We start from the raw sequence: 10,844 nt of genomic DNA, 5'->3' as shown, positions 1-10,844 counted from the left end.
AACACCAGCAACAATCAACAGTCTCACCACTGAAAAGATGTGCACATTTAATCATGTGAAACTTCCAAATCATTCAAGGGGAAATTGAACATTTTGAAAATCACATTTCAGGAGTCTGGCTCATCCACCCTCACCCACCTTTTAATATACTATTAAGATTCATTAGAGCCCTGTGTTCCATTATTTGACAACCTAGACGAGGATCTGATGTACAAACCTTTAAACTTGATCCCCCAAATAACAAGGAGCTAGTTGCATTTAATCACCACACAACTAGATCATAAGAGAAATGAGAGGAGGCATTGATGGAGAAGGTCCAGAACCAACTATACTGCATTCATGCCAATTTGTGTGGCTGTTGGAGGAGCAGTAAGTGGACATCTTACTTTACGAATGATAAAAGAAACCATGTTCAAGTCATGAATGGAGACAATAATACCACTTATGTGTCTGTAAGGTAAGTGTACTTTTTACCCTTTTATCACAGTAAATCAAGAAGGCAATTTTTTTTAAAAACAGCTAGGTAAAAACACATTTGTCTAACATGATGTGAAACACATATCAGACTTAAAATGTTGGCTGAAGCGTGGATACCAGGTCCAACATCACACCATACTCATATGTTAAGATGCCTACAGCAAATGTGCAAGCAAACTGTACTAACAGCACAACAGAAATGCAAAAACTGAATTAAAGGACAGATGTATGTGTGCCACTTGAGGAAATACTGGGATGTGCATTGGGGATGCTCTCTAACCACAGAGAAAAGGTGAAAGCCACTAATTTGAAGTGTCCATTTAGTTCTGTATATTCTGAAGACTAATATTTTCTATCAAACACGTAAAATATGACGTTTGCTTTGGGGACAAACTGCACTACGAAAAGATCTGTCAATCCAAAATAGACCAGTGATTAGTAATGTTCCCTTTGTATTTGTGGAACGGAGGATTAAGCATTGGACCTGCCCAAATTTTGCTGACTTTAAGCCCTTTATCTGTTACCATGTCTCTTACAATCCCCATCAATACCACAGAGCTCAAGATTATGGAAGTTTCTGCCATCTTTGCCCTTTGGTGCAACTGAGCAGACATGCTTTGTAAACATATACAGCATGTAACTCGAGACACCCAGCAACACATACTATCGAAATGAAAAGGATGCTGGTCACCTTTTCAACAATTATACCAACTGGGAAATGTTTTTAACATGTGGAAGCTGTGAACCTTTTTTGTTTTTTACTTTTCATGTAAGACAATGGAGATGCCAACAAACCTCAAATAAAGATGAACACTCACTTCTTATTTCATGTGAGAGAAAAAAAAATCCATATAGACAAGTCAACAACCTAAAGTCATGTTTGATTAGATTTTTGTGGCATGACAGAACAAAAGATAGAAATCACTGAAATCAAACCTTTTCTAGTTACATCCACATTTCCAGCAAGGCTTGAACACCATTCCTTATCTCCCAATAATTACTGAGGCTCAAAGTGCCAGTCAACAGTCACACAATATGAAATGTTTCTATTGCACTGTGATGTGGCTGAAAAAGACAACCATACATTTACCTTTTTTTTTTTTTTTTTTTTTTTTTTAAACCACACACACTTTTTCCAGTCTGCACACAGAAGTCCATGACAGTTAAACATGTCACTTTTGCATGTTAATATATCTTACATTATCATATCAAACTCTATATTTTTAAATGAAAGTGTCAGTGTAATATTTTAAATAAGTTTATCATAAAGAAACGTGTGTGTGTGTGTGTGTGTGCGCGCGCCTGTGCAGTATGTGACACATCTGTGTCAGTGGGGTATATAATATTTCATACATATTTCCTACAGGGTGACTTCCTCCCCATCTCTCCCCACTTTTTTAGCAGGAGATTCCAGTGCAGGTTGAAGAGTGTACTGGGGCAGTAGTATTTCTTATGTTCTGAGTTATAATGACAAAGGATCTATTATGGAAATTCTAAATCAGAAAGCATATAAATGGAAATCTTTAAAATTACATGAAAAAGTGCCCAAATGAACAGAAAAACAGACATGAATGAATGAATGAAAGCATTTAACAGAACCAGGTGTTGGGCACCAGCGCAAAGAGGGCACTTCTTGAGAGTCAGTTCTCTGTCTGGTAACAGTGCCTTTGTTTGTTTTTTCCTCTCTTTGTATACTTCTGATATTTGTCGATATTTCAAGGCCCCCTATCCCCTCCACCATTTACTAGGCCGTCTGCATTGAGCAGTGGAAGATGGGAGCTTAGTTGTTTAGGAGTTTCAGGAGTTCAAATTTGTCTTTCTGTGATGCACACACACGTCACCAACTCCTCTCCATTCAGTCCTGCTGCAGCTTGGCCTGCAGTGAGATCAGCACTTCCAAGTGGAGCTGTGAGATAAGCACTTCCAAGTGGAAGCAAATCAAAAATGGCATCAAAAACACCACTGCCCAATTCTTCCAGCTCCTCCTTTCACAGCTCAGTCATTCCTCCAATTTTTGAATACCCCAGCAGAACCAAATCCTGGAATCTAACACCAGGATTTATTAGGGGGAAAAAACACCACTATGAAGTATTGTTACACTTTGACTCCTCCACTCTAGGCACATAGTCTTTAAGAAGTGCTGAGACACAATACGTTTTAGCACAGAGAGAAATATAATTGTCTCCCAGCTGTCCCTTCCACAGCCGAGGCAAGGGCAGGGCATGGTGTGATAGGGTAGGCAGAAGGAAAGGGGCTGTGTCGGGTGGTAGCGGGAGTCAAGCCCTGGGCCGGGCTTTGGTTGGCTGGTTAGCTTGGCTCAGCTAGCTGCGGCACGAGCCATGAGGTCCTCCAGAGCTTTGTCCTGATCATTGTTGTGGGCCAGCAGCACCTCTTTGATAGCATCCCGCTCAAATCCCATCTCACCAAATCTCGACATTAGCCCAAGGAACTGCAAGGCCTAGTGAGGATGAAAAAATTGTTAATATCTAATATTAAGATAAATACTTTATTGATCCCAAACACATTGTTTAGGTTACTGAAAGAACAGGTGGTGTTAATGTGTCTCTTTTTTCAAAGAATAAAAAATGTTTTCTAGCTTCCAAGTGATTGGCATATTAATTTAAAAACACAATGAATTAACTTTTGTTTTTCTTGAGAGGGATTGTTGCTTACTGGCTAAAAATACAAACCTTTTCCTCTGAGCATTGGTACATCTCTAAACATTCCTCCACTGCACTTGCATCAAAGCCCCGCTCACACAAGCGTCCATGGACAAACAGATAATCCAGTACCTTAGACAAATAATAAGCATGTTTATTATGTCTCTGCTTTGAACATCATATTGTTACTTAATAGAAGACAAATTAAACGCCAATAGGATATGGCTGATTTTTATTCTGAGACAACAATAAAAAAGGATTATATCGTGGATAGAAATGATCCAGTGGCAATCTATAAGATTCATTTATTGCTCTCTTTCTGCTGTATGTGCCTGACATCTTTATAAATTACTGATGCCCAATGTTAATGTTAATGTCATTTAAAACCAGCTGGTAAAAATGACACATATCAAACTCCACATGACCCGTTATGTTGTGTTGTTTCTTTATCCCACATCCCACTGCCATAACTTCCACAACAACAACAGACTGTGCGATATGATGCAACATCTTTATTTTTAGTTAAGGCTATATTTACACATGTACCACATTGATGCTTCACTCAATACAGTAACATAATAACAAAAACACAATGAGAATGTTAACCATAACTCAGGAAATGTGCTAAGAATCCAAATTTCTGCGTATCGGGGTGAGAGGGAGTCGCACCTGCTCCACGTTCTGTCCTTGTCTCTGCATGGCGCGTAGGACACCCTCATAAGAATAGCCCATGCTCACAAGGGTTTCCACACACTGCTGCTCACTAGGGGTCATGCTGAGTAGGGCTCCGCCACACGGCAGACCAGCAGATCCTGTGCCCGGGTTGACCTAGCGTAGAAACAACAGTGAGTGTCAATGAGGTTCAGCGATTCCTTATTTACAATCTCTGGTTCATCTGCATAACTATATCCCTCACAAACTATGCATTCTATTAGTAGGGTATGCAGTATGCACTCTCATGCTTACTGGTTTTGGTGCACCACTCTTGGTGTGGATGGGTGGCTTAGGAGCAACAATAACTCCAGTTTTGGGAATTGTCGGCGGACTGCCGTTGGGTAGGCTCTGTCGCGCAGCAGGGATGGGTGCAGGGAATGGGCTGTACCTCACCGGGTCAGAGTCAGAAAGCTTGGGGAAACTAAGAGAGCGGATGTTACAGGGTCGATCATCTGTGTCAAACCCTGCTCTCCCAGGATGCCCAACTCTGTCCATGTCCAGCAAGGCAACCAACCCGTTGGGTTTGTGGGCAAAGCCGGGTTTGGCTGATAGGCTGGTGTTGGTGCTGGGAGGAGACGGGCTGTTTCCACGTGACGCTGACCCTGGCTGGGAGACCTCTGGTGGTGATACAGAAGGAGGAGGTTGAGGTTGGGGCTGGCTCTGGAGAATGTTCCTGAGCTCCTCCTTATCGTCCAATGTTTTGAGCTCTAGCTTGTCAAAGGGGTCCTCCTCCCGCTCAAAGTCAGCTAGGTTGAGGCTGTGTGGCTGAGGAGTGCTAGGTTGGGTTTTCCTGGGGCCAAGGCTTGGTGCAGGCAGTGGAGTGAGGATAGCGTTATGTCTCAGTCCCGCCAGGACAGGGTTTAACGCTGGTGGTGGAGGGTCCTGGTCCTCTGCAGCAGACAGGGGGTTCTTCCCTCCACCACCATCAATGTCCTGAGCCTTAGCCAAACACTCCCTGTTATCTGCCCCCTGTTTGGCTGCTGCCTCTTCTGCTCTGGCCTCGGCTGCTCGGGCCTCAGCCACTTCGACCCCCCAGCGCACACTACGCTTCTCCAGGGAAAAGTCGTACTGTTGAGACCGTCGTAAAAGGAAGGATGGGGATGATCGGCAAAGTAAGGAAAGAGAGATGAGAGAGAAAAACAGAAATAATAATGAGCACAAAACCACGACATAAAACGACAACAAACAACAGTATTTTCTGTATGCCGCTTACCTCTGTGTCCAACAACAAAGAGCCACAGTCTGGCAGACAGAAGCCAACAGGCAGTCCCACTTTGGCCGGGCAGCGGAACTTTTCATTGATCTTGAAGGGAACGTCATCAAGGTAGCTGATGGGTCCTGAATGAAAACAAAAAGTGAGCATATGTTAGTAGAACAGACGCTGGAACCACAGACACCAGCATACCTTGAACCTACTACTCAAAACTCAGCGTAGCCAAAGAGCGAAACATGAAAATAGTGTTAAAATTAGGCTCTCACCATTATTGTATGCATCTGATCCAGACTTCCTCGCAGCCATTTAGAGACTCTGAAAGACATTAGTACATAACTTAGTGAACAGCCAGAGTGCCAAGATGTTTTAATTGAAAAGAAAGTTGATCATAACAAGCGTACGTCAATGTGTCTTAAAAACACACTATGATTCAACAATATGAAAACAGGTGAATTTTTTCAAGTCCTGCTTACCTCAGACATGACAACTTGTTTGTAATGGTAGCTTCTAATATTTACAGTACATCTCTAACTGAGCCTAAAAGTTGATCCTACACAACAGCAAGACTAATGACACTTTATCACATGACAGTATGAAAAGTCCCTCACATTCAAATTATAATTCTTCACTATTTCGCACATTCCACTGCTTTGAATCTTAAATCACATAATCCATTATTTGGTCATGCCGTGCAACAATGCCTGACATTATCAACACAGAGACGCCACTGTTTTCCCATCTGCTGAACACCGAACTTTGATCTGTGTGCTGGTGTTCACAAGAAGCGATACATTCGATCCACTTATACTGAAAGCTGAAAGGGGCTGATTTGTTAAAAGTATTTACATCAAATGGCTCATGTTCGGGTTGCTAATAGTGCCTGCCCCACTGAAAAATCAACACTGAAATACACAGCTCGCTTGTTCATTTTATTAAATTCCAATCTCACCAATCCACCATATGAGATTACAGCTCATTACAAGTCCATTGTGCACAACCTGCCTTGTGAAAATGAATGGAGAAGACATTTGAATATCTAGCAAGCCTAAGAGGGACAGATAGTTTTCTCACAATTTTGTAGGATCAAACTCAAAGGAAAGCGGATATTGGTCTTGGACTCACATGACTGCAGCTGGGTTGCTCTGTGTCTGTTGGACATGTAGGATGGCAACATGTTACTTACACATTAGCCATAAGCAACTGATAATCTAATAGTGTAATGCTCAGTTCTCTGTTTCTCTGAGTTTATTTTGGAGTCTGTTTGTCCCCCAGCTGTTATAGATTCACTTATATTACTTAATTTAACCAATTACCAAAAAAAAGACTTTGATTGCAATAATAAAAGTTTCATCAAAGAGAAATCAATATTGTGTGTGTGTAAAATATGGCTATGTAATTTATTATTATTAGTCCTCTTGTAGTTATTCTCTTGCACAAAAGAGTCTAAAAGCTTGGACATAAAATAGATCATAGTCATCATCCTTACTGGTAATATTTCTTCATTTAATACCTTCTGCTGAGAATATAAAATGATTAGCAATACACATGAGTCAGCAATACATTGCAATCTGCTGAATATTGCCAGCACTGGTTTAACACCCCCTTCAGACACAGACTCCTGTGTGTGTCAGTTTGTAACGGGTAGAAATGACCTGCGGCACACATGTGGGAATCTACACTTTTAAACACATTTGTGTAAAAATACAAAATATATACTTCATATACCTGAATACTATATAGGCCACAGTGCACTCCTCAGTTCCTCAACTAATTTAAATCTGCAAAAAATGTTAGAAGGAAGTAAGAACTTATTATACTCTTAACATGGCACAGCACTGTGAATACATTTATGGAGAACATTTTTTGAAAAAGAGCTTTGCACAAGCCTACATATGGAAATGAAACTGGAACCTGCATTGTTGTAGGTTTTGATTCTAAACCCTCAGTTTACTCTCATAGTTAAACTATTGTTGTTAGCTAGGGGTGTGACCAGATTAGTCACACTACCAAATTAAAACACAATGTATTGTGTGTAAGTGTGTTGTTTTACTTGTTTATTTGTGTGATATAGGATTGTGCTGTTTACTTTTACTTCTGTGTTGTTAGGTGGGGGTGAAACCTTTTACAGTGCTTGCATATTGCATACTGCATATGATAATTCATACTTAGAAAGTAGAACTGAAGTGACATTCGTTATAAGATGATTAGTTAAAACATTTCAGAATGCACCTGCATTAATTTGCATTTTGTGAATTTCAGTTAAATAAAATAATATTTTCCAGTCATATATTTAATTATTGAAGTTTTATTAAAAATAGTGTTAAAATCTCGTCTCGTTATCGTGAAACCAATATTGTGTATCGTCTCGTGAGCTGAGTTTATCGTCACACCTCTATAACTAGCATGACAGTGTGTTTTGTTCCAGTGGATTAAAAACAAACCACCAACATAAACACAGTGGTACAGAGAGGGAAAGTCTCTCTGTTGCTTTAATGGGGAATGACATGTATATCTTAGAAATCTGGCAAACCGTTTTAGTTCATTTACCACATGAAATCTCAGACTCAATACAGAAAGGTGGATTAATCTTCAGAGTGAATCCTCTCTTAAAAAATTATTGAGTTGAAAAAATTCCCCTTTTCTCACATTTCAAACACATTTACAAACACATTTCTCTACTTTCCTATCCTCTTTCTTTGAAAACTAGCAGCCTATTATTACAATGCTGTAGATCTCATTTTGTGTTATACCAGACTTGTAATGTTTGTTGTCTTATGGCTAATATTCTTGATTTAGATGATGTCATTTTGGGTTTTGTTTGGTTGCTGGTTATTTGTTTTTAGGGGGGTTTATGTTGTTGTAGTTTGTGTGTATGTTATGAAAATTAACAAAAATATATACTTTATTTTAAAATTACAACCTTCTGGCATATTACACTCACTTAAAAACTGGACACATCAATTCCAGATTAATCATCACTCAGTGTCATCACATCATCACATCATCACATGATCAAGAGCTATCTCACGGCAGTGTCTTTATTAAGTGTTACCTGAAATGAATTTGATACTCAGTCTATAATTATCAGCGTATTATTATTGCTATTTCACACCCACCTACCTTAAGTCACTTTAAACATTTCTCACAATTAGAGAACAGTTAAACTGTGTAATCTAGTATTAATATTACATGCATGAGTGACGACAACAACACAGGACAACTCAAAGAGATGGTAACAGTCCGTCTGTACTAATTGACAATCCAGTTTTAGGTGAGGTTTTTTGTTTGTTTTTTTGTAATATAGTTTCAGGCGAGGTGGTGGGCCTACAAGCAGGGTATGTGACATCACAACTAGTTTGGAGCCAATCCTAGTTAAATAGAAGGTTGAAGTCTCATGTTAACAAACACTAAAAACTGACTTAACAGTAAAGTAAGAGACATCTTCTGTCTTGAAATAAAACAACACAAATTGGATTTTTTTAATGAGGTAAAAGGAGTAGGCGTTGTTTAAAGGATTTTAACATAGTAATATAATACTACTTGTTTTGTAGCACATCAGACACACATCATTGTTCCAATATGACTATGTTCATGTCTTACTAAATGTGTGGAGGGGATCTTTAATCTAACTGAGGAGAAGCTTAAAGGAAACTACGTTGCATCCAACTTAAAACGATAACGAAAGGGTCGCATTGAATGTGGTTCGTCACATTTTCAGACAAGTTAACTTTAAAATAGCTAACCCCAAGTTGTCACGTATAGCTCGTCACATCTCCGACAGATGAACTGAAAAACAACACAATGATTAGCTAAAGTCACTGAAGTTATTGATGGCGTTAATTAGCAACAAGCTAAGCTATTATTACATTTCGTTAGTCCTTGCTAAAAGCGCTACCAGCCAGCGCAAAGTGACAGTTTAGATAAAGACTTGATATTAGTGGGGTATTAAAGTCGAATAAACGGATTCATTAATAGTCACCATCATGTTTTTTCAGTGGGAAAGCTGCCGTGTATGCTAACACACTTAGCTTCGGCCTGACTGTAACGTTATGAGTGTCTGCTGCCACCGCCCTGAAGCTAACCTGCGCTAACACTCACGTACAGACTCCTCTCACCTGTATCTGCTCCGTCTTCTTCTCTCAAAATCCAAAACGACGTCTCGTCGATGTGACACTCCAGTTCAAAACTAACCTGCCAACGAGTTTTATTTATCCTGAAGTCTCTTTCCTGCTTCAACGTGGGACGCCATCTTGATTTGTCAAGCTCCCTTCCCACTAGTTCCTGTCTGACGTCACTCACCTAGGTGACGTCAGAACATAACAACCAACACTACCTCCTGCTGTGGGAATCAGTAATAAATGTTTTTTTTTTTAAAAACAAAAAAAAACAACTAAACATTTATTTTATGAATGTTGGTATAATCATATTTGTGGGGGGGAAATGGGGCTTATTCTGACCTACCATTAAATTAAGCTGGGGGCCAATGATGTAATACTATAATATAACCTTAAAGTTAAACAGTTTACACACTTTATTAATTTCACTGGAAAAACATCCATAAATTCAAGTTCTCGAAGTCTTGCCCATCTTTCACGAACTTTTCATGATTGAATTTAGAAAGTATTTTCCATCTATATTTAACTTATAAACAGTAAGAAATGTGCACATACAGTAAGTATGCTCCAAGGACTTTTTAACACATTTTATTGCCTACCTATTCTGTTATTTTTCTATCTATTTATGCGTATTATTATTATTACTTTTACCCTATTTCCTGTATAACAAACTGAAAAAGAAATCATGTCCTTTATTTTATCTTTATTGCATTATGATTGCCTAATTAGTGTAACGCATGTTGTAAGTGACACTATCTGTAAATACAGTGATGAGGGACCAAAAAAAAGCTGTGTGAATCAGTGGTGTTCGCATATTGGTAGACAGTGTTTTTAGAAGAAAAATAAAGAAAACGATGCTCCTCATGATTCAAATCACGCCTGTTATTGGCAGTGGAAAAGTTCAACAAAACCTATTGCGATGAGAGAAAGAGTCTTTATTGTAGTATTTGTTAGGGAAAAAATGGTTACAATTATAGTAAAAACAAAGTGTTTATTGTATTAAATGTTAAATCACTTCATACCAATTTCTTATGCTGCCTTTCATGTAATTCTCTTCAATACTGTTTTCTTGAGTGTATATTATACTGTCACTAATGTTTAAATCCACTGTGAAAATAAACTGTAGATTTATTTGTAGTTGAATGTGCTTGTATATATTTTTATTTAGTTTGTAACTGCCAGAACAAGTCTCGGGGTTCTCAAAATGTCTTTAAAGATACTAAAGGCTTACTATACCTTATTATTCATTTCTGTAATTGAGTGGTCAAATTTAATTTTGCAATCACATTTTTAAAAATCAAAAATGAACCCCCCCCCCCCCAACTACTAGAACACCTTTATTTATTTCAAAACGACAGCAGATAAGGTCAGTGTATCTTTTGGTCATTTGATTTTAATAGTTATATTTAATAGTTATAGTTTGTTTTCTCATATTCTGAGAACGGATCCAGGCAAGAGCCAAACCATTACATAAATGAGGTGAAGCTAAATAACAGAAAACACCTCTATGTATAATGAAATATAGTTCAGCAGTATCACAAACAGCTTCAAACAGTCTCCAAAATAACCTTACAGTTGATTTAATGCCTCTCTGTTTCAACAAAAACTGAACATTACAACCTTCATGAAGTGAGAATTTACTGCAGTACTGTATTAGACTACAAT

General features: G+C 38.6%; 1 protein-coding gene across 1 annotated transcript; it reads right to left on the bottom strand.

Moving 5' to 3' along the window:
* Window positions 1–120: 120 nt before the first annotated feature.
* On the bottom strand, window positions 121–9,305 carry ubap1 (ubiquitin associated protein 1). The gene is made up of 7 exons (XM_062415505.1): window positions 9,180–9,305; window positions 5,331–5,379; window positions 5,065–5,189; window positions 4,104–4,919; window positions 3,807–3,965; window positions 3,168–3,269; window positions 121–2,935 (listed from the first exon to the last, which is right to left on the bottom strand). The coding sequence occupies exons 2-7, from the start codon at window positions 5,368–5,370 to the stop codon at window positions 2,795–2,797; spliced, it is 1,383 nt and encodes a 460-aa protein (XP_062271489.1). The 5' UTR covers window positions 5,371–5,379; window positions 9,180–9,305; the 3' UTR covers window positions 121–2,794.
* Between the last annotated feature and the right edge of the window lie 1,539 nt (window positions 9,306–10,844).

This window comes from Scomber scombrus, chromosome 3 (assembly GCF_963691925.1).
Source record: "Scomber scombrus chromosome 3, fScoSco1.1, whole genome shotgun sequence".
Taxonomy (NCBI): Eukaryota; Metazoa; Chordata; class Actinopteri; order Scombriformes; family Scombridae; genus Scomber; species Scomber scombrus.
The sequence above is the reverse complement of the archived record's forward strand: the minus strand, read 5'-3'. Positions and strand labels throughout refer to the sequence as shown.

Coding starts and splice junctions, on each gene's coding strand:
- ubap1 (XM_062415505.1), bottom strand. CDS start 5,370: ATGGCTGCGAGGAAGTCTGGATCAGATGCATACAATAATG. Junction 5,190..5,330: donor ATCAGATGCATACAATAATG/GTGAGAGCCTAA, acceptor GTTTTCATTCAG/GACCCATCAGCTACCTTGAT. Junction 3,966..4,103: donor AGAGTGGTGCACCAAAACCA/GTAAGCATGAGA, acceptor TTTCTACGCTAG/GTCAACCCGGGCACAGGATC.